The 24,200-nt window shown below is 37.1% G+C and overlaps 1 protein-coding gene across 3 annotated transcripts in view; it reads left to right on the top strand.

The window, feature by feature from the left end:
• The window catches only part of PNPLA8 (patatin like phospholipase domain containing 8), a 50,413-nt gene that overhangs the window by 16,887 nt on the left and 9,326 nt on the right, over nt 1-24,200 (top strand). For all 3 annotated transcript variants that reach the window (XM_019958703.2, XM_019958704.2, XM_070787782.1), the window contains 5 exons: nt 7,217-7,368; nt 11,033-11,127; nt 14,696-14,867; nt 18,595-18,652; nt 20,970-21,164. In XM_019958703.2, the coding sequence (XP_019814262.2) occupies nt 7,217-7,368; nt 11,033-11,127; nt 14,696-14,867; nt 18,595-18,652; nt 20,970-21,164 (672 nt within the window). The remainder of the gene's footprint in view (nt 1-7,216; nt 7,369-11,032; nt 11,128-14,695; nt 14,868-18,594; nt 18,653-20,969; nt 21,165-24,200) is intronic.

The raw sequence follows: 24,200 nt of genomic DNA, 5'->3' as shown, positions 1-24,200 counted from the left end.
ATGGAATTCCAGTTGAGCTATTCCAAATCCTGAAAGGTGATGCTGTGAAAGTGCTGCATTCAATATGCTAGCAAATTTGGAAAGCTCAGCAGTGGCCACAGGACTGAAAAGGTCAGTTTTCATTCCAATCCCAAAGAAAGGCAATGCCAAAGAATGCTCAAACTACTGCACAATTGCACTCATCTCACACGCTAGTGAAGTAATGCTCAAAATTCTCCATGCCAGGCTTCAGTAATATGTGAACCGTGAACTTCCTGATGTTCAAGCTGGTTTTAGAAAAGGCAGAGGAACCAGAGATCAAAATACCAACATCCGCTGGATCATAGAAAAAGCAAGAGAGTTCAAGAAAAACATCTATTTCTGCTTTATTGACTATGCCAAAGCCTTTGACTGTGTGGATCACAATAAACTGTGGAAAAATCTTCAAGAGATGGGAATACCAGACCACCTGATCTGCCTCTTGAGAAATTTGTATGCAGATCAGGAAGCAACAGTTAGAACTGGACATGGAACAACAGACTGGTTCCAAATAGGAAAAGGAGTTCGTCAAGGCTGTATATTGTCACCCTGTTTATTTAACTTGTATGCAGAGTACATCATGAGAAACGCTGGACTGGAAGAAACACAAGCTTGAATCAAGATTGCCGGGAGAAATATCAATAACCTCAGATATGCAGATGACACCACCCTTATGGCAGAAAGTGAAGAGGAACTAAAAAGTCTCTTGATGAAAGTGAAAGTGGAGAGTGAAAAAGTTGGCTTAAAGCTCAACATTCAGAAAACGAAGATCATGGCATCCGGTCCCACCACTTCATGGGAAATAGATGGGGAAACAGTGTCAGACTTTATTTTTCTGGGCTCCAAAATCACTACAGATGGTGACTGCAGCCATGAAATTAAAAGACGCTTACTCCTTGGAAGGAAAGTTATGACCGACCTAGATAGCATATTCAAAAGCAGAGACATTACTTTGCCAACAAAGGTCCTTCTAGTCAAGGCTATGGTTTTTCCTGTCGTCATGTATCGATGTGCAAGTTGGACTGTGAAGAAGGCTGAGCACCGAAGAATTGATGCTTTTGAACTGTGGTGTTGGAGAAGACTCTTGAGAGTCCCTTGGACTGCAAGGAGATCCAACCAGTCCATTCTGAAGGAGATCAGCCCTGGGATTTCTTTGGAAGGAATGATGCTAAAGCTGAAACTCCAGTACTTTGGCCACCTCATGCGAAGAGTTGACTCATTGGACAAGACTGATGCTGGGAGGGATTGGGGGCAGGAGGAGAAGGGGACGACAGAAGATGAGATGGCTGGATGGCATCACTGACTCAATGGTCGTGAATCTGAGTGAACTCCGGGAGTTGGTGATGGACAGGGAGGCCTGGCGTGCTGCAATCCATGGGGTCGCAAAGAGTCAGACACGACTAAGCGACTGATCTGATCTGATTGTAAATCAGGTGATTATTTATGGATATATTTTTGAACACTGTATTCTTTTCTGTAAATACATTGTTTATCCTTGTTTAAATATTGTACTGTCTAATTTATTGTGTGTGCTAGTCTCTCAGTCCTGTCCGACTCTTTGCAACCCCATGGATTGTAGCCCACCAGGCTCCTCTGTCCATGGAATTCTCTAGGCATGAATACTAAATTGGGTTGCTATTTCATTCTCCAGGGGAACTTCCCAACCCAGGGATCAAACCTGGCTCTCCTGCATTGCAGGTGGATGCTTTACTGTCTGAAATGCTAGGAAAGCCCAGTTTATTGTAGCTTTGTAACAGATTTGATGTCTGTAGTATAAATCTTCCAACATTGTTCTTCCTCTTAATAATTGGCTTAGTTATTCTTGGCACTTGTGCTTCTGTATAAATTTTAGAATCAGCTTTGCTGTTGTTCATTTGCTCAGTTGTGTCCAATGCTTTGTGACCCCATGGATTGCAGCACACCAGGATTCCTTGTCCCTCACCATCTCAAGGAGCTTGCTCCGACTCATGTGCATTGAGTTGGTGATGCCATCTAATCATCTCATCCTCTGCTGTCCCTTTCTCCTCCTGCCTTCTATGTTTACCAGCATCAAGGTCTTTTCCAATGAGTTGGCTGTTCACATCAGGTGGCCAAAGGATCAGAGCTTCAGCTTCAGCTTCAGCATCAGTCTTTCCAATTGAGTGTTCAGGATTGATTTCCTTTAGGATTGACTGGTTTGATCTCCTTGCAATCCAAGGGACTCTCAAGAGTCTTCTCCAACACCACAGTTCAAAAGCATCAATTCTTTGGTACTCAGCCTTCTTCATGGTCCAACTCTCACATCCGTATATGACTGTTGGAAAAACCCAAGCTTTGACTATATGGATCTTTTTTGGCAAAGTAATGTCTCTGCTTTTTAATATGCTGTCTAGATTTGTCATAGCTTTTCTTTCAAGGAGCAAGCATCTTTTAATTTCATGACTGCAGTCACTGTCCACAGTGATTTTGGACCCCAAGAAAATAAATTATTATTATATTTATTATTTATTATAAATAAATGATTTTTATTATTTTTATTTTATTTTATTTTTATTTATTTTGTTAATACTGTCACTATTTCCATTGTTTCCCCGTCTATTTGCCATGAAGTGATGGGACTGGATGCCATGATATTTGTTTTTTGAATGTTGAGTTTTGTCAGCTTCTTTACTCTCCTCTTTAACCTTTATCAGGAAGCTCTTTAGTTCCTCTTTGCTTTCTGCTGTAAGGGTGTTGTTGTCTACATATCTGAGGTTATTGATATTCCTCCCAGAACTCTTGATTCCAGCTTGTGCTTCATTCAGCCCAGTATTTCACATGATATACTCTGCATATAAGTTAAATAAACAGAATGACAGTATACAGCCTTGACACACTCCTTTCCCAATTTGGAACCAGTCTATTGTCCCATGTTTGGTTCTCATTGTTGCTTCTTGACCTGCATACAGGCTTTTTTAGGAGGCAGGTAAAGTGATCTGGTATTCCCATCTCTTGAAGAATTTTCCACACTTCATTGTGATTTATCAGTCAAAGGCTTTAGTGTAGTCAATGAAGTAGAAGTAGGTGTTATTCTGGAATTCTCTTGCTTTTTCTATGATCCAGCGGATGTTGGCAATTTGATCTTTGGTTCCTCTGCCTTTTCTAAATCCAGCTTGAACATCTGGAAGTTTTTGGTTCACATACTGTTGAAGCCTAGCTTGGAGGATTTTGAGCATAACTTTACTATCATGTGAAATGAGTGCAATTGTGCGGTAGTTTGAACATCATTGGCATTGTGGCATTGTCCTTTGGGATTGGAATGAAAACTGACCTTTTCCAGGTCTGTGGCCAGTGCTGAGTTTTCCAAATTTGCTGGCATATTGAGTGCAGCACTTTCACAGCATCATCTGTTAGGATTTGAAATAGCTCACCTGGAATTGCATCACCTCCACTAACTTTGTAGTAATGTTTCCTAAGGCGCATTTGACTTCACAGTCCAGGATGTCTGACTCTAGGTGAGTGATCACACCATCCTGATTATATGGGTCAGGAAGATCTTTTTTGTACAGTTCTTCTGTGTATTCTTACCACCTCTTCTTAGTATCTTCTGCTTCTGTTCGGTCCGTACCATTTCTGTCCTTTTTTGTGCCCATCTTTGCATGAAGTGTCCCCTTGGTATCTCTAATTTCTTGAAGAGATCCCTAGTCTTTCCCGTTCTATTGTTTTCCTCTATTTCTTTGCATTGTTCACTTAGGAAGACTTTCTTATCTTTCCTTGCTGTTCTTTGGAACTGCACTCAGATGGGTATATCTTTCCTTTTCTCTTTTACTTCTCTTCTTTCCTCAGATATATGTAAGTCCTCCTCAAACAATCTTTTTTTTTTTTTTTTTTACATTTCTTTTTCTTGGGGAATTTGATAAAATAAGAAAACCATACTGAGATTACATTAAATTTATGGAGTAATTGTGGTGAATTAAGTCTTTATTGTCTTCCAAGCCTTGAAAAATCGTATCTTCTTCCATTTATTTGGACTGTTTTTATTTTCCCTCAACATCTTAGTCTATTAGGGATGCTATGTTGTAATAAATGCCACCAACTGGGTAGCTTAGAAAGAGCAGACAGTTATTTCTCAGAGTTCTGAAAGCTGGAAGTCCAAAATCAAGGTGCCAACATGATTGCTTTCTGATGATGGCCCTCTTCCTGGTTCAGAGCGGGTGGTTTCTCACTGTGTCTTCACCTGGTGGAGTCTCCAGGGGATCTCTCTGGAGCCTCTTTCATAAGGGCACTAATCCTATTCATAAAGGCTCCACCCTCATGACCAAGCACATCCCAAAGTCTTCACTTCCTAGTACTGTCATTCTGGGAGAGTTAAGATTTCAACAGATGAAATTTTGAGAAGACACAAATATTCAGACCAGGGCACTTAATATTTAAAAACTTTTCAATGTAGGTGTCTTGTATATCTTTTGTTAGATTTTTTTGAAAATTTAATTCCTAGGTATGTGAGAGATTTGGGTGTGATCCCTGGGTAGGGAAGAAGCCCTAGAGGAGGAAATGGCAACCCACTCCAGTATTCTTGTCTGGAGAATTCCACGGACAGAGGAGCCTGGTGCACTACGGTCCATAGGGTTGCAAAAAGTCAGATGGGACTGAGCACGCATGTGCACACACACACACACACATATGTTTGTGGATAGTAATGTTATTTTTATTATATTTTAATAATGTCAAGATCACCTTTTGGTGTTTGGTCATTTGGTACCAGATTCACATACCTTATAATTTTCCTGGATGCTGGATGTTGTAAACTTTAAAAATTGCATAGGATCTAGACTGTATCAGATGATTTCTTTTTTCAGAGATAGTCTGTTTGTTCCTTTGCATACAGAGTGAGGCACTGATAGCTTCAGTTAAGTTAGGGTCAGAGCTGGGTCATGGCTGGCTTACAATTGGCTTGCACCTGTGGTTTGCCCTATTTTTAGGGTATATTCTTCTTGGACTTTTAGTTGAGAACCTGGTGTGTTCTCTACCATCACCACCCTCTTGACGACTAAAATCTCAAAACTACAGAAAATCCCATTCCATATTCATTCTAGTTTTTGAACTTGTCATTTCACGTAAAGAATCTAGCGAATGTCTTGAGGTGAAACCAGTGATGTGACTAAGGCCCCTCAAGGCTTCAGTACTGTGGCTCCAAACCCTTGAGATTCTAAGTGCTCAGCTGATTTCTCTGGCCTCCATTCATGGCCCGCTGTCTGAACCAAGCCCAGCTTTTCAATCCTTTTTTCCTTCCCCAAATCAGCAAGTTCCTCAAGGGAAGAAAAGTTGTACTTCCCAGCAGTTATCCCCCTTCCAAATCTGATTTATCATAGTAGACAAAATGACTGCAGCATTGTGAAGTCACTTTATTTATTGAAAGGGAAGTGTGGCATGCTGCAGTCCAGGGGGTCTTAAAGAATTGGACATGACTGAGCAACTGAAGAACAGCAAAACACAAGTATAGCTGTGACTCAGTTGTTCTCTTAAACTTGGGGAGCTGACAAGATAAGATGCTTCTGTGTATAATAGCTAGAGAAGCTCAGGAAAACTCAACATAGAACCCCTTAGTTCAGTTCAGTCACTCAGTCGTGTCCGACTCTTTGCGACCCCGTGAATCGCAGCACGCCAGGCCTCCCTGTCCATCACCAACTCCTGGAGTTCACTCAGACTCACGTCCATCGAGTCAGTGATGCCATCCAGCCATCTCATCCTCTGTTGTCCCCTTCTCCTCCTGCCCCCAATCCCTCCCAGCATCAGAGTCTTTTCCAATGAGTCAACTCTTCGCATGAGGTGGTCAAAGTACTGGAGTTTCGGCTTGAGCGTCATTCCTTCAAAAGAACACCCAGGGCTGATCTCTTTTAGAATGGACTGGTTGGATCTCCTTGCAGTCCAAGGGACTCTCAAGAGTCTTATCCAATACCACAGTTCAAAAGCATCAATTCTTTGGCGCTCAGCCTTCTTCACAGTCCAACTCTCACATCCATACACGACCACAGGAAAAACCATAGCCTTTGTTGGCAGAGTAATGTCTCTGCTTTTGAATATGCTGTCTAGGTTGGTCATAACTTTCCTTCCAAGGAGTAAGCGTTTTTTTAATTTCATGGCTGCAGTCACCATCCACAGTGATTTTGGAGCTCAGGAAAATAAAGTCTGACACTGTTTCCACTGTTTCCCCATCTATTTCCCATGAAGTGATGGGACCGGATGCCATGATCTTCGTTTTCTGAATGTTGAGCTTTAAGCCAACCTTTTCACTCTCCACTTTCACTTTCATCAAGAGGCTTTTGAGTTCCTCTTCACTTTCTGCCATAAAGGTGGTGTCATCTGCATATTTGAGTTTGTGGATATTTCTCCCGGCAGTCTTGATTCCAGCTTGTGCTTCTTCCAGCCCAGCATTTCTCATGATGTACTCTGCATATAAGTTAAATAAGCAGGGTGACAGTATACAGCCTTGACGTACTCCTTTTCCTATTTGGAACCAGTCTGTTGTTCCATGTCCAGTTCTAACCGTTGCTTCCTGACCTGCATACAGATTTCTCAAGAGGCAGATCAGGTGGTCTGGTATTCCCATCTCTTTCAGAATTTTCCTAGGATTTATTTAATCTCCTGCCTGATCAACAATATGAAGTTGAATGCTTAGAATCTTGAGGTCCCAAGTTTGTTTAAACTAATTACTTGTTTATAATGATCACCCTTTACCTTCTACCTTAATTTTATTTATTAACAGTTGTTCATATTTCACAGTGAGCTACCCTTGTATTCCATATGCGGTATACATGAGATGGTTTATTTTTTTCTGTTAATAACAAGTTTAATTTCCAATAATTACAATGAAGCAATTTCGTCTTCTTTAGGATTCGGACAAAATATTGTATGAACTATATGACATTAATCTTTTGTTGTGACAGTACTTTGTAAATATGTGTTAAGCAAATGGCATTTTCTCCAATTTTTAAGCACTGAACCTTTTAAAAAATATTTATATTGAAGTTACTTTTTGGCCTGGATATTAGGAAAAATACATCCTAGATATTAGTTGACAATAATATGTGAAAAGCTAGTCTATCATTTAAGATTACTGAGAAAGTAATAAACACTGGCATTCTGGTTACATGAGATGATCTACATGTGTTGATTTAAAACAATCATATATTTTCACTCTTGTGACAAAAGCAGCAAAATGTCTTTACTTTCAATATAGGAAAAAATTATTCCTTATTTACTACGACTGCGACAAATTAAGGATGAAACTCTACAGGCTGCAGTTAGAGAAATTTTGGCGTTAATTGGCTATGTGGATCCAGTGAAAGGACGAGGAATCCGGATTCTCTCAATTGATGGTGGAGGAACCAGGTAAAGCTAGAAAAATGATTTTTAAAAAATTCTTTTTAATGAAGTTAGTTGATTTGCAGTATTGTTTTAATTTTTGCTGTATAACAAAGTTGATGCAGTTATACATACATACATTCTTTTTATAATATATTCTTTTCCATTATGGTTTATTGTAGAATATTGAAGAGAGTTCTCTGTGCTGTTCAGTAGGACTTTGTTGTGTATCCATTCTGTATATAATAGCTTATATCTGCTAACCTCAAACTCCCACTCCATCCCTCCCCAACCCTCACCCCCTTGGTGACTATAAGACTCTTGTCTCTGTCCACTAGTGTATTAGCAAAATAGTCTTTTTAAACCTATAGATCCTAAATAATAAAAACAGAACTACCATATTATCCAACAATTTCATTTTCTGAGTATTGATCAGAAGAAAATGAAGACACTAATTTGAAAAGATATATATGTACCTTTGTTTGTTACAACATTATTTACAGTAGCCAAGATGTAGAAACAATCTGTGTCCATTGATGAATGGGTAAAGAATATGTAAGGGATATGTGTATACACACACACAGGAATACTACTTAGCCATAAAAATGAATGAAATGTCATTTGTGATAGCATAGGTAGAACTTGAGGTTATTTTGCTAAGTGAAATAAGTCAGACAGGGAAAGACAAATACTGTATGATCTTATATATGAAATATAAGAAACAAAAACAAAGCAAGAGAAAACTCAAAGACTCAGAGAAGAGCTTGGTGGTTGCCCTATGGAAGGGAGGTTGGAGGGTGGGTGAAATGAGTGAAGAGAAGTGAAAGGTACAAATTTCCAATTATGAAATAGGTAAATCATGGGGATGTAGTGTACAGCATAGGAACTGTAGTTAATAATATTGTATTTGCAAATTTGAAAGTTGCTTTAAAAAGTAAATCTTGAATGTTCTCATCACAAGGAAAAAATGTTATACTTTCTATGGTGACAGATGGGGCGGTCATTTTGCAGTGCATACAGATGTTGAATCATTGCATTGTACATGGGAAACTAGAACAGTGTGGTGTGCAATTATACATCAGTTGAAAAAAAATACCTGTAGATCAGATCAATTGTAAGAATTTTTTAAACTGATTGAGTATAATTATGACATTATAAAACCAAATTCTAAAGTAAAACATGAAATTGTTTTTCTCGATTACTGATTTATCAATCTAAGAACTTTAAGAACTTCTTTTAACATATACCTGAATTTCCTGTTATTTTAATGTGACCTAGTCTTATGTTTTAGTTTACCTTCTCAGACATTTTTGGTAGTTTAGGACAGTTTGTCAACAATGATTCTCTTAAAATTTTGGCAGTGTTATGTAATGTTACCTTTCTTTTATTGTGTGTATCTTACCTATATATATTAGTCACCTAGTAATAAGGTGATTGTTAGAAAAGGAGCCTATATCAGTAACTTCCTGACTCCCTACATCTTGTAGACACCAGTTCTGGTATACACAAGAAATATTTAATGCATTCTTAGCTCAGAAGGAGATTTCACCATCTCCTTTCACCAGTTGGTAAAATTCACCAGTTTCACCATCTGACTCCTTTCTTACTACTGGCAATCCATCCATGCTTGCTAATTGTGTAGTTCCTTATTATTTGTTGGCTAGACACTTTGGCTTGGTTTTATAAATCTTTTCCCCCTAAAATTTCTAGCTTGTGTTCTACTTCCCTGCCATCTCTACTCTTCCTTTAAGAGATAACAACTAGAAAAACAGAAATGTATAATGTGTGCTATGAAGAAAAATAAGGCAGAGTGAAAGGATAGAGTGTAACAGTGCTGTTTGAAAGAGTGATCATGACTGTAAGTTTTTGAAGAAATAACATTTGAGTTGAGTTCTGAAATAAGAACCTTAAAGAGCATTCAAATGTCTGTTTAGAGTGAGGGATCTATAGAGTGAAAAGAGGTTTGTGACCAAAGAGTATTTGATTTCGTTTTATTAGTCAATTTAGAAGAGAACAGTTGGTGCTAAATACCCTGCAATGCCTGGCATAGTTCCTACAGCAGAGGAACATCTTGCCCAAATGTCAGTGATGTGCTGTTGGGAGACCCTGGTTTAGGGGACTATGAGAAAGCAGCGAGGATGGGAAATTTGTACAGAATGAGTAAGATAAGAAGCCTCATGAGAAAAGGAACCCTTCTTACTCGTTCTACCTGGTACAGCATTAAACATAGACTCGACCTAGAAATAATACTGATTTTTAAATTGTCCAGAATTACTTTATGAATACTGCATTTTAAAAACAGTTTTTTTCTGGCTTATACAAGTAAAACTTGGGAGAAAAAAAATACAAAGAGAAACAAGCCAAACATAATATATCTCACGTATCCAAGATTATTTTTACTATTTTGATTTATTTCTTCAAATGTTTTTTCTGTATGAATATATATATATGCGCGCATGTGTGTGTGTGCATGTTTTATTTTCCTTTTCATAAGATAATGGAGGGCACACTTAAATATATTTTATCTGGCATGATCTTTAATTCTTCATGTCTCACATTAAAGGCACATTAAATCTGCAGTGTGTCTCTCATAAATGATGTCTTATCAGCTGTCTTCGAATTTACATTATTTTTACAATTAATAATAGTCTTTCATTTTCTATTTTAATAATACAATATTTTCTAGTGACTTTGTGCTTGCAATATCAAAACACAATTTGACACTAAATTTTATTTTATGGTACCTGATTAATACAGTGTTCTCTGCTCCACACCTTGTATTGAGATGAAAACTTTTCATTGTGTATGTATATCCTCCAATATTAAGGATTGTCCACCTGTTACACACACCCTGAATTGGCCCGCATCTCCTAGGCTGTTCCATCTTTCACATTTGAAGCTACTTGCTACCTTTGGTGAGGATTCAGAAATGAACAAAGTCAGCAGCGTAAATTAATACCTCCTTAGTGCAGAACCTTGTCTTGAGATAGTTGAGAGTTTTAAAAAAATGAATAAAAGAGAGCTTAAAAATATGACTGATGAATTACAGAAAATGAAATGTGTAGAAGCATAGGTTTACCAACCATGTTGGTAAGTGGAGAAACCAATTCATGACATCCCCAAACCAGTGAATACAGAGTTTAAGCAATTTCCAGAGTTGTAGTGTCTGCTAAAATACCTTATATTGCCATATCTTCTCTTCATTGTCTTATTTAAAGAGATACTAGTGTAAATGGCACCCCACTCGAGTACTCTTGCCTGGAAAATCCCATGGACGGAGGAGCTTGGTGGGCTGCAGTCCATAGGTCGCTAAGAGTCGGACCCGACTGAGCGACTTCACTTTCACTTTTCACTTTCATGCATTGGAGAAGGAAATGACAACCCACTCCTGTGTTCTTGCCTAGAGAATCCCAGGGATGGCGGAGCCTGGTGGGCTGCTGTCTATGGGGTCGCACAGAGTCGGACACGACTGAAGCAACTTAGCAGCAGCAGCAGTGTAAATTCAAAATCTGCTGCTGTAACCCAGGTTTCAGTACCATTACTTAGATACTGTATTTTCAAAAGCAATCCAGAAACCTTTGGCTAGTTTTCATATTAGCATATAAACTAGAAAACCAGGGATTGTTTTAGTAAATAGATTAGCTTTCCTTAAAACAGGACTTCTCATTTTTGCCTTTTATTTTTCCTACAGGGGTGTGGTTGCTCTTCAGACACTACGAAAATTAGTTGAACTTACTCAGAAGCCAGTTCATCAACTCTTTGATTACATTTGTGGTGTAAGCACAGGTAATTGCTGTTATTATATGGAAGTGGTGCATCCCAGCAGTGCATTAAGCAAAAGAACATTAAACTCTCATGATTAAGATCATGGTCATTTCCTGAAATGATGGATGTTAGTTTCATATTTTGATACTGAATAGTCCTTTAATTTGCTTAACTTTTAAAAATGCTTATTGGAAATAAGTTAACATTCAGAAATAGATTTTAGTGTGCTTTTCTGTTTTAAATAAGCCACAGTGACAAGAACAATTTGTAAATTAATTGCCTTACGAAAAGTAACAAAATGGTGAAAAAGTGAGTGTTAGTTGCTCAGTCATGTCCAATTCTTTGCAACCCCATGGACTGTAGCCCGCCAGGCTCCTCTGTCCATGGGATTCTCCAGGCAGGAATACTAGAGTAGCTTGCCATTGTTTTCTCCAGGGGATCTTCCTGACCCAGGAATCAAACCTGGGTCTCCTGGATTGTAGGTGAATTCTTTACGTCTGAGTTACTGGCGAAGCCCACAAGATGGTGGGTATTCAAAATTGTACTCGAACCAATAGAACATCAAGGATGGATAAGATTTTGCTTTCTTTTGGAAAGTGTCCCTCTGTGAGGAAATCTTTTAAACGGATTCTCACATTTATCTGTTTAAGTTTTGATTTCAGACAACTAGATAAAAAAGGATATAAGAAGCAGTTTCCTCACAGAGGGATACTTTTGCTACTCGCATATTCCTAACTGATGTACATTTAAAATTTCAGTTTCATATTTATATGGAAGAAATTGGCAAGTTAGAGTATAATTGTTTCTGAATAATTTTCTAGTTTTTCACTGACTCACTATCAGATGAGGGTTTGTTTTGCTTTCCGTTTGTTTTTCTGTTTCCTATATCAGCTCTCTCACCCGTGTATCACCGCCACCCACCCCCACACCTACTCTCCTGTGTGCACAGGAAGCTTCTCAGGGTGCCCTACCTATTGCTTCAGTTGAGTTCAGTCGCTCAGTCGTGTCTGACTCTTTGCGACCCCATGAATCGCAGCACGCCAGGCCTCCCTGTCCATCACCAACTCCCGGAGTTCACTCAAACTCACGTCCATCGAGTCAGTGAGGCCATCCAGCCGTCTCATCCTCTGTCGTCCCCTTCTCCTCCTGCCCCCAATCCCTCCCAGCATCAGAGTCTTTTCCAATGAGTCAGCTCTTCGCATGAGGTGGCCAAAGTACTGGAGTTTCAGCTTTAGCATCATTCCTTCCAAAGAAATCCCAGGGCTGATCTCCTTCAGAATGGACTGGTTGGATCTCCTTGCAGTCCAAGGACTCTCAAGAGTCTTCTCCAACACCACAGTTCAAAAGCATCAATTCTTCGGCGCTCAGCCTTCTTCACAGTCCAACTCTCACATCCATACATGACCACAGGAAAAACCATAGCCTTGACTAGATGAACCTTTGTTGGCAAAGTAATGTCTCTGCTTTTGAATATGCTATCTAGGTTGGTCATAACTTTCCTTCCAAGGAGTAAGCGTCTTTTAATTTCATGGCTGCAGTCACCATCCGCATTGCTTACTGCCCAGGTAACGCTCAAGGACTATTAGCATTACAGATCCCTGCTGTATATTTTACTGCTTTACCTGATAATTCCTTACTTTACATTAGTTTATCATAATAATTTTTTTCTATTTTTTTCTCATTTTTTAGAATTATGATAGTAATCCTAAAGGCTACCAGCATCAAAGCCAAATGATTTCTCTGTATTATCTGGATCAAGTATGACATATTCCCAAAGGGCATGTTAGTTTATGCTCCATTTTGAAAACTCAATAATGGTTGTGGGGATAATTTCAGAAGCATAAGGAGTGGTGATTCTTGTGATGTTCCACTGAACAGTGATTCCTCAGATGATAGCAAATTTTGAAAAACCTGGGTTAAAGAAGGTTAAGGGGTTTCCCTGGTGGCTCAAATGGTAAAGAATGTGCTTGCAATGTAGGAGACCCAGCTTCGATCCCTGGGTCGGGGAGCTTCCCTGGGGGAGGGCGTGACAACTCACTCCAGTATTCTTGCCTGGAAAATCCCATGGACAGAGGACCCTGGCGGGCTGCAGTCTATGGGGTCTCAAGAGTCAGACATGACTGAACTAACACATAACAAAGAAAGTCAAACAGTTTTCTTTACAGACGCACTTCTTAGATGTTCTAGTATGTTAAAAATGCATTGTGACTCACTCTCAGGATAGGAGAATAATACTTATATACCCAATAGATGTAACTATGGAAACTTTTCTTGAAGAGACCTTTCCCAGGGCAAATGTTCTTGGAATTTTTTTCCTGAAGCTGTTATCCTGGCCATTTCTGTTAATATTTGGAATGGTCCTAGATTCATACCTTTAAATGTATCTACAGGCACCCTGGTTAGTAGGTGGATGCTCAATAAGCGGGATTTAAATCAGAGATTCATCCATGGAGTAGAGTATCTTGTGTGATAGGCGCATTTCTGCACTTAGCAGTGTATCTTTTCCACTGTGTCTTCTTGATTATGTTAACCTTAACTTACAGTTCTCATAATTTTCCTTTCTTTTTCATTTTGTATATTCTAATGTGAAATTTTTGTTTGCACATATAGTTTTTATAAAGTTAAAAATACATATTTAATTTAAGGTTAACATCCCTGTTGTTCTTTTTTTCTACCTGTACAATAAAATTCAATTTTTTTTTAAATATCTTTATCTTTATAGTAGCTTTCCTTATAAGCAACTTAATTTTGGGGGCAAGTTATTTCTAGTGTAAACATTTTCTGAAACTTGACAAATAACAATTTGTTACATAGTTATAGCATACAGTGAATTTTAAAACAAGCTGAAGACTTCTTTTACTAGAATAAGACTTAAAAAACACATACAATATTTAAAATGCATTATAATAATGATTTACTGTTTTTGTTTCTTTTTGTAAGCAGCATTGCCATACAGATCTTTGCCCCTCCCACCCTCTCTGCATCCCCCAAAGCATTCTTCGCCCCTTTTCCTCCTTAGTTCAGGGTTATGCCAGTTCGGTACACTAGATGGCAGTGTGTGATATCAGTTGCAGCTAGGGTATTAAATCAGCTGTTTAAAAAGACATCCCAGAGACCTAATTTCTTTGTTATGTGAGTTCCTGGGACCAACATGAAGGTGTAATTATATTAATGAATTGATAAGTTGTCAAATATACTGTATTCTGTGATTAAAACTAAGGAATTAAGATTAGAAAGGACATTACCTACCACAGTATCTTAATTATATGTTATTTAATGTAAAATAACACTTTTGTATATATTTTAAAATTATCATCAGTGGTTAGTATTTGTTGAATCTTCATTGAGGCCTGGTAATTCCATTTACATGTGTTATCCCAGTGTTACAATAATGTATAAATTTTAGTTATTGTAATTTTCCTTATTTTATAGATGAACAAGATGAGAGCTCTGGGAGGTTAAGAGGTTTGTCTCAAGTGATACAGTCAAAAAGTATGAAAGCTGTAATTTTAACCAGGTCTGTGACTCAGAAGGTCTTATAAGTACTATAATGGTCGTGCTGATAAAAACTAAAGATTCTTTCTTTCAGGTGCTATATTAGCCTTCATGTTGGGATTGTTTCATATGCCTCTGGATGAATGTGAGGAACTTTATCGAAAATTAGGATCAGATGTGTTTTCACAAAATGTCATTGTTGGAACAGTCAAAATGAGTTGGAGCCATGCATTTTATGACAGTCAAACATGGGAAAACATTCTGAAGTAAGTTGTATTTATTCTTTTAAAAAATGTCTTGTATTTAAACAAAGCAGAAAAATGTAAATACTCAATTGTTGATCTCCTTCATTAGAAATAACCACTGTTAATATTTTGGTGAAGTGTATTCTATTTACTGCTTTGTTGGGCTCACATGTGTGAGATTGGTATGTAAAAATTGCAGTCACCTTTTTAAAAGTTGCGACAACATTGTGTGTAGGACACGTTTGCCTCCTGTTGTTTCTCCTTCACAAACAGTTTCCCCTAGGCATCTGCAGGATATTGGTTCCAGGAACTCTCAGGGTACCAGAATCCACAGGTGCTCACCGGCCTTATTTAAAAAGGCATAGTAGTATTAGCCTTTCTCAAGTCATTAACAGATATTGTTCTAAAAGATTTAATAATTTTTAAACATTTTCCCCAAAATACTGTAAAGCCATTATACTCACTTTAAAAATATAAGCATAAAGTAGAAACTTAAAATCACCCACAGTCTTAAATTCAGAGCCAAGGACCTTATATTTTCTAATTTTTTCCCCTAGATGATACATATTTTCATATATATTTTATATGGTGGAAGTTATATTGTAATTACAGTTTTCTATCTTTTTCACTTTTTTCAACTTTATTAAAATCCCTTGACATATTTTTAAAAAGACTCGGCTGCATTCTGCAGGGTGATGCCATATTTTCTTAACCTAATGTTAAGATTTATGATTTTATGTTTTATGTTTCTGATTTTTTTGTAATTATGAATAGTGCTGTTGTAGGAAAGTTTATTTCTGCCCACACTTCAGAATATATCAGTAGGTCAGTTTATAAGAGGCATAATTATTTGGTCAATACTGATATTTTTCTAAAGTAATTATTAAATATGAAATCAAAAATATATAAAGAAAATAGTGAAAATGTATAGTTCTGCAGAGACCAAAATCACTATTAACATGGTGATGTACATTTTTCTAGAATTTCTTAGAGATAAATAAGTGTATGTGTGTGTGAGGTTGTGAGTATGCATTTGTATTCATACCATTTATAAAATTAGGATGATAATGCATATACATTTTCACTTAGTATTTTATTTTTATTGGTTTCCTGTGTCATTAGATATTTTTTGAGACATGTTTTAATGATTGTTCACAGTCCATTTTATGGATGTACTGTTTTTTAACATATTTCCTAGTGAAAAAAAGAGGATATTTCAGATATTTTTGCACCTAAAATAAAGTTTTGGTGGATACCCTGCATCTCTACTTAAATCTCTGGTTATGATTTTAAGATAAACTTCTTTGGTGAAATTTTTTGGGCCAGAGAGTTTACATGTTTTAAGAATCTTTTAAAGATAGATATATGTGTATACCTGAATTGATCTTTAAATCAGTTGTCCCAGCTTAGCCACCAGAATCAATTTGTGTTTCCATTTCATGAAATACTTAACACCAAGCATTTTAATTTTTAAAACTTTGTCAGTTTTAGAGGTTTTTAAACTGGTATTTCCAGTTGGCATCACGTTGGTTATTGATAAATTTGAACATTTTTTCAAAATTTCTTTTTAGTGTGCAGATTTCAAGAGTGTAGTACTTGCTCATTTTCCTACTGGGGCTTTGTGCACTATATTATAAATATACTAATCATTTGTTGATATGTTGAAAATGTGCTTTTTAATTAACAGTATTTTTTAATGTGAGCTTAAAATTTTCATGTAGTCAGATCTTTTCCTTTAATTTTGAACTTTGATATTTAGAAAATGTTTTCTACCTCGAAATCAGGCAAATCTTTATATTATTTTCTAGTCCTAAAGTTTAAATTTGTTTTTTTTAGGTCATGATTAAGTCTGATGATTCTGTGGTTTAAACTCACTCATGGCTGCTGGCAGCCAGTGGGCAGCTCAGCTGAGATGGCCGGGACAGCTGGTCTTCCTCATCCTGGGCTTTATCCCACTGTGGCAGTCTCAGAATTCCATCAGGGCAAGCACAGAGCATGAGGACTCACCAAACCTTAGTTTAATGACATGTTTGCTGATGCCCTGTTGACCAAAAGCACTCACACCCAGGATCTGTGTGGAAAGGGACTGCATACAAGTGTATGGAAATGAGAAAGAGAAGATTGGAAAATTCAGTGAAGGCCTTGCTGTTAATGCTCTACCATGTCCATTCCGTGGCCTTTTGAGTCATTTTTTTTTTCCTCTCATTGTTTATTGAGAACATATTTATATTCTTTTTTCCCTGGGATAATGATTTTGTGTTACTTAATGAACACTTTTTAATTACAACATCAGTAGAATCTGGGAATGTTTTATTTTATTTTAACATTTCTCCAAAATAAACAATTAATGTTTCGATTTTCTCTTCAAATTTATATTCATAACAATTCACTAAAACATTTTAGCTCTTTATAAAATTAAGCCTTAAACAAAAAAATAAATGTGACCTTTGCTTAAAATGTGAAAGTAGCATACTCCCAGGATCTCTGTCCCAATTTTACAGAAGATTTCTATGAGAAGATAAAGTGAAAGACCCTTAGGAGAACAAAATTGCCTTGATCTTCAGGCAGAAGAAACATGCAGATCTGGTTGGGGAAGACAAAGATCTTGTCCTTTATAGAAAGCATTTTACATTGTGTTTATAAAAGATAATAAGGGTACGCTGCTGCTGCTTCTGAGTCACTTCAGTCGTGTCTGACTCTGTGCGACCCCATAGATGGCAGCCCACCAGGCTCCCCTGTCCCTGGGATTCTCCAGGCAAGAACACTGGAGTGGGTTGCCATTTCCTGCTCCAGTGCATGAATGTGAAAAGTGAAAGTGAAGTCGCTCAGTCATGTCCGACTCTTAGCGACCCCATGGACTGCAGCCTACCAGGCTCCTCCATCCATGGGATTTTCCAGGCAAGAGTATGGAGTGGGGTGCCGTTGCCTTCTCCGAATAAAGGGTATATTGCTACCTAATTTGTAAATATGTGAAATTCACTAATAATCTAGTTGAGAAATGTAAGTACTTTTTGAAAAAAATGTTGTTAGAAAGGCATTTTTCCTTATTGAGGCAAGTTGAAAAAAAAAAACATTCTTTATATTTAGTACAGGGGAAAAATACATAATTTTTAAGTCTGGAAAAAAAAATCAGCACTGAATAAAATTTCCTTGTAATGGAGTTGTGAAAATTGCTGCCCAAGGGTAATTCCTATAATGTTGCAGTAATTCACATGTCAGTTCAGATGGTTTAAAAAGCATTTTTGGGGGGTGGCATAGGCTCTGTATTGCTAAAACAGGTTTGAAGTCTGTCTTGATGTGGTTTTTAGACTGTTCTGTATATAGCCTGTCATAGTTCAGCACTCTTATTTCAGCACAGTTCCTTTATCCTATCAGGAGGACCCTGAAAACAACAAATTTGTTCTGCCTCTGTGCCTTTACTCTGTATATGTTCTGGCTTTTAATGTGTTTTCTTGCCATCAGTGGTGTCCTTGTCAAGCTATACCTCCATCCATCTTTCCTAAATAAGAAAGCCTGTATTGACCCCTCCCCACAGACACACAACCTCCTGCAGAATTGCAGATACTTGTAGTTTGAATTGGAGGTTAATAGGTAGCTATGTATTGTTTTATGTGCATTAGTTGGATTGTAAGCTTCCTAGAGGAGATTTTTCTTTTTGTCCCACATAACAGGAACTGCATAGTGTATGTTCCCTGATATTGGGAAATAAATCATTTTGATATAATTTAATTCTTCTCCTTTAATAAAGGGACAGGATGGGATCTTCACTAATGATTGAAACAGCAAGAAACCCCAAGTGTCCTAAGGTAAGTTTAGAGTCTCTTAAATATAACACCTATGGGCTTCCCTGGTGGCTCAGACGGTAAAGTGTCTGTCTACAATGCAGGAGACCCGGGTTCGATCCCTGGGTTGGGAAGATCCCCTGGAGAAGGAAATGGCAACCCACTCCAGTACTCTTGCCTGGAAAATCCCATGGACAGAGGAGCCTGGTAGGCTACAGTCCATGGGGTCGCAAAGAGTTGGACATGACTGAGCAACTTCACTTATATATAACACCTATATGCAATTGAAGGTCAGGTGAATAGAATATTATGAAGGCCCTTCATTAAGGGAAAAGTTTTCTTAGGAACTGCTGTTAATAGATTATATTGATTCCTTATATATTGGGTCATTTTATGAAGATACAGAATGTGAATGATGGAGCTTTTCTGTATCAAGTAAAATAAAACAAAAATTTAAGAACGTGAAAGACTGGGACTAAAGATAAAGAATTATTATAGGGGTAATCTAATCTAGGGATTTAAGGGAAGCTATGGCATTTCCCCCCATAGATTTTTTTAAAGAAACTTCATGTGCCTCGTGAGTATATATTAGGTTAATATACAAATGGAATTCCAACCTTTAAAAATGTCAGTGTTACTAGAATGTGTCTTGGTATGGCTCCTCTTTTTATTTATTTTGTGATCTGAGTATTGCTTGAGTTCTGTGTCCTGTATTAAGACTCATTATTTGATTAAGGAATAAGGGTTTATGTACCTAGGAATCCTGTGCAGCTTGTATTTATTCTTGAATAACAAGCTGTAACCATGAAAAATCAGATACAACTCTCTCTGTTGCTCTTTCACTCCCGCTTACACATATTTTCGTTCATTCTTTAGATATTAATTATGTACCCCATGTGTCAGCACTGTGCTGGGGACTTTGGATACATTAGTGAGTAAATGCCAACATGGAGTTTACAGTCCAGTAGGGCAAAGTAAGCATTAGTCAAATGATCACACAAATGAGATGCAGTTTTCCTGAAATAAGTGCTTTGGAACACAAAAACAGTTCTCTGAAATCATGTATTTACCAAGGACATGAGGGAAGACTGCTGTAAGGAAATGTACTTTGAGGTTTCAGTGTAAGGGCTGATGAGCAGTCCTGGCAAAGGGGACAGTCTATACAAGAGGAGCCTTCCAGAAATGCAGGCCCTAGAGATTGGACCCTAGGGATCCAAGGGCAGCGTGTGCAATGAGGTTAGAGGGATAGCTCCTTCAGACCATGTGAGGCCTTGATGATGAGATGCAGTAGATCGTTGGAAAGGACCCAAGGATGAATGCTACACCCCTTGTTTGTTCTCTTGTGTCTTCAGGGCTTCTTGTTTGTTCTTAAAATGTGAGCCTTGCCAGACTTTAAAAAAGAAAAAAAAGAGTGGGTGTGAGGGAACTGCAGCCACCTCAAAAAGTAATTCACTCCTGATAAATGAGGCAACCACCCACACCTTTCGTAATTGAGCCTGCCTGTATACCAGTTAATGGAAAGACTCTAGATTTTAGTATATGGCCAACTCTTATCCATAGTGGCCTACAGACACACTTAGGTCACTCACAGGAACTTGGAATGTGACTTTTGGTTTATAAAATAGCAAAGCACACAGGCCTCTTGCAGGACTTGGCATAGAGCCCTAATAACTTAGGCCTCACCAGTACCATTCATTCAGCTTCTTAAAGTTCATATAGCAGGTCATTAATAGATACATCACATTTTATATAAATTCAACTGATACTGATAAAATCTGAGACCCTAGGTGATAAAGATTAGTTTTTTTAATTAAAAAAAAAAAAAAAAACCCAGCCACCAGTTACTAACTATGATTAAAAAGCCTAGAGAATTAGTTTATTGTGTTAGAGTTTCAGTTACTAAAGTCATAATGCTTTCAAAGAGCACAGGAACAAAGATTGATTTATAAGTGATAGGAAATTAGTGTATTATTCATCTTTAGTTTTTGTTTGTTGCTACTACTGCAGTATCATATAAAGGTCTGCAAATTTATGCCTTCTTGAATCTCTTTTTAAGTAGCTAATCAAATCACGCAGTCAAAGAATATCTTTTATTACTGTTCTCTCATAATGCATTTCTCAAAATTGTCCCAGCCCTTGTTACTGTTTTCCCATTAAAAAAAAAAAAACAAAACCTGTTTAAAAGGATCTGCTTCTGTTTGCTTAACATTAGGGTTATGTTATACACTTTACCTTGATAGGTACAGTTGTACAATGTTCATTCATACCACTAAATATTTAATTTTTACAGTCCCAAATATTGCTGCTTACAATGCATATTGTCCACTTTTTAATCGACTAGGTCGCTGCAGTAAGTACCATAGTGAACAGAGGGATAACGCCAAAAGCCTTTGTGTTCAGAAACTATGGACATTTTCCTGGAATCAACTCTCACTATTTGGGAGGCTGTCAGTATAAAATGTGGCAGGCCATCAGAGCCTCATCCGCTGCTCCGGGCTACTTTGCAGAATATGCATTAGGAAATGATCTCCATCAAGTAAGTTGACTGTGTGGCTTGTCTTCTAAAACTTGACATGACTGAAGAGTCGGCACTTACAACTGAACTTAGAGGGATGCACCAGGGAAACTCTCCTCATGTCTCCATGTGGCAAAAGATGTGTGTGCAATAAAATAGGATATTTTTAGCTGTTTGTTTTTCTTAAATTAACAATACTCTCTGGTTTGAGAGTGTATTTTAGGAAAGATGCGTTTGTATCTTCTGAAATGAGATTCATGACCATTTACGATAATTTTAATTTGATGGAAAAATGAAGTAGTATGTGTGACTGGCTTTCCAGATGTGATAAAAATTAAAAGTGAAACAGTCCCGAAAAATGCAGAATGCAGTCTGTTAACAGTTTTGGTGGATGTATTTGGAAGGAGATGTAATAAAATAGTAATACTAAACATTCAGTAGGTTAGTTAGGTGCTAGACACCTATAATGTCCTTTGTACGCATTTCCTCATTTAATTATGACTGCTTATGATGCTGGAGAAGGAAATGGCAACCCACTCCAGTGTTCTTGCCTGGAGAATCCCAGGGACAGGGGAGCCTGGTGGGCTTCCGTCTATGGGGTCGCACAGAGTCGGACACGACTGAAGCGACTTACCAGCAGCAGCAGCTTAGGATGCAGATAGAGTGATGTCCATTTTGCAAATGAGAAATTGAAAACTTAAGAAAAATTAAGTGACCAGACTAGGGTTGCAGCTGTTAATTGATGGAGTTAGGGTGCTGTCTATAATTATACTATTTTAAAATTTATGGGTAAGTGATCTGTTAAGCTGAACATTGTTCTATAATGTTGAATGATATATTCTTTTTCTTTGACAGAGACTTTTATCATAAATTATTTTCCCTGTCAAGTTTTCCCACTATTTATGAAAATCTTAACTCATAGTTTATACTCAGTGATAAAAAAGTCAACAAAGGTTTTGAGCTGATAACTTCCAAAATATATGTTTTAATGTATGCTTAAAGAGTCGGACATGACTGAGCCACTTCACTTCAATGTATGCTTAGTTTGTTATATGCTACTACACTTAAAATTCCTTGATGGAATCGATAACCTTAACTTTCCTGCCTGGCTCAGTATTCAGATATAGTTGAGAAGAAAACTTATTTTGATAATAAATTTTAGATATTGTTCAAAAACTCATAGTTTTTATATAAATGCATAGCATCTATATATGTGTTAATGTTATAATATCTAAAACATTGTTATCAAATTCATCTTCTATAACTTTATGTACCAGCTTAGATATATTATAAGTGTTACATTCAGCTATCTCATTTTCTTTCTGTCTTACCAGAAGTAATATTATAATCTTGGTAATTAAGAGATTAAAATCGGTTCCTTTGGTCTCTGGAGTCAGTGCAGACTGTTTCCTACTTGGTCAGCTCAGTCATTGCAGAGTTATGTAAGGCACTTCCCATTCTCGCTTTCCTTCGCTTTATTCCTCCCCCTCAGGGCAGAAAGTGCTAGCTGTAGAGCTTTGTTCTGACATTTTATTTCGAGATTTGCTGATCAAAATAAAAATTGGATTTTAATATATATGTTGCCATTTGTAACAATGACTTCTTCATATTCCATAGTGTTTTCACCATGTCATAAATGGAGAAATAACAATTTATTCGGAAATGTAATAGTTAATGTTTATAGCTTACAACTTGAAGACTTGTCATGCTACAAAATTGCAGTTATGCCAAATACTAGTGAAAGTTTCAGGACCCTACATTCCCAGACTCCAAAAGAAGTTCTCTCGTTTGCTCTTTATGCTTTATCTAAGAGGAAGTAGTTCTAAGATTTAATTTAGTCCTATAGAATGCAAATCATAAACTAAAATAATTCAGCAATTCTTTTTCCATTTCAGATTAGTGATATTCCTTTCCATGCAAAGCAATTTTTATTTTGATGACCTTAATCTTTGAACTTAGGCTGGTCTACAGATTAAAATAATTTATATAAATTTTATTTAAAGCATGTAACTATGCAGAGAAATATGCTCAATATTTTGTAATGACCTCTGAGGGAAAAGAATCTGAAGAAGAAAATACTTAGTTTCGTAAACATATGTATATATATAAAAGAATTGCTGTGCAGACACAACGATTACACCACCACCACCTCCATCACACCTGAAACTAACATGATATTGTAAATCAACTGTTCTTCAATTGTAAAAAATTTAAAAATAATGCATAAAATCATATATGCAGAGAATATACTTTCATGTAAATCAATGACTTGATTCCAGAAAGATTAGCACATCTAACTTAAGAATATTCTGATAGAATCTAGAATCTAAGCAAACCATATTTGAGCAAATATTTTCCTTATTCCATATTTCTTTCTGTATACTTGAAGAAATGGCATATTTTTCTCTTCCAAAGACACCATGTAAGGCTGATTAGAGTATTCTAAGATATGAATGATCTTAAGTGCTTAAACAAAGAAAACATTCAAGCAAAGTTCCCTTCCTACTCTTTAAAAGTTGCCAGAACTATAACTCACTATTTATTACAATCCTCTTCTCCTTAGCTCTTAGAATGATTATATTCAGTATTTCTAGTCTCATTTTTAAAATGAGACTGTCATGTCTTTTTAACTGTCATGTCTGACATATGTTTTAATGTAAGTTCATATCCTTTTTATAATCAGGTAAAGTATAAATTATAAATTATGGGACTTACGTAGTGGCTCAGACTATAAAGAATCTGCCTGCAATGCAGAAGACATGGGTTCAATCCCTGAGTTGGGAAGATCCCCAGGAAAAAGGTATGGCAACCCATTCCAGTATTCCTGCCTGGAAAATTCTATGGGCAGAGAAGTCTGGCAGGCTTTTCCCATAGTCCATGGGGTTGCAAAGAGTCAGGCACAACTGAGTGACCAACACTGAAGCACAAGTTGGTGGATGGGTAGATTTCATTTGTCTTTGTAAAGAGATGAATGTTATTACAGTATTGCGAGGTTTATTAGATGTCCTGGGAAACTATAAAGTAGGAAGAATTCTTCTTGAATAGCTTCTAATGTAT

This window comes from Bos indicus, chromosome 4 (genome assembly GCF_029378745.1).
Source record: "Bos indicus isolate NIAB-ARS_2022 breed Sahiwal x Tharparkar chromosome 4, NIAB-ARS_B.indTharparkar_mat_pri_1.0, whole genome shotgun sequence".
NCBI lineage: Eukaryota > Metazoa > Chordata > Mammalia > Artiodactyla > Bovidae > Bos > Bos indicus.
This window is presented reverse-complemented; position numbering and strand designations above follow the sequence as displayed.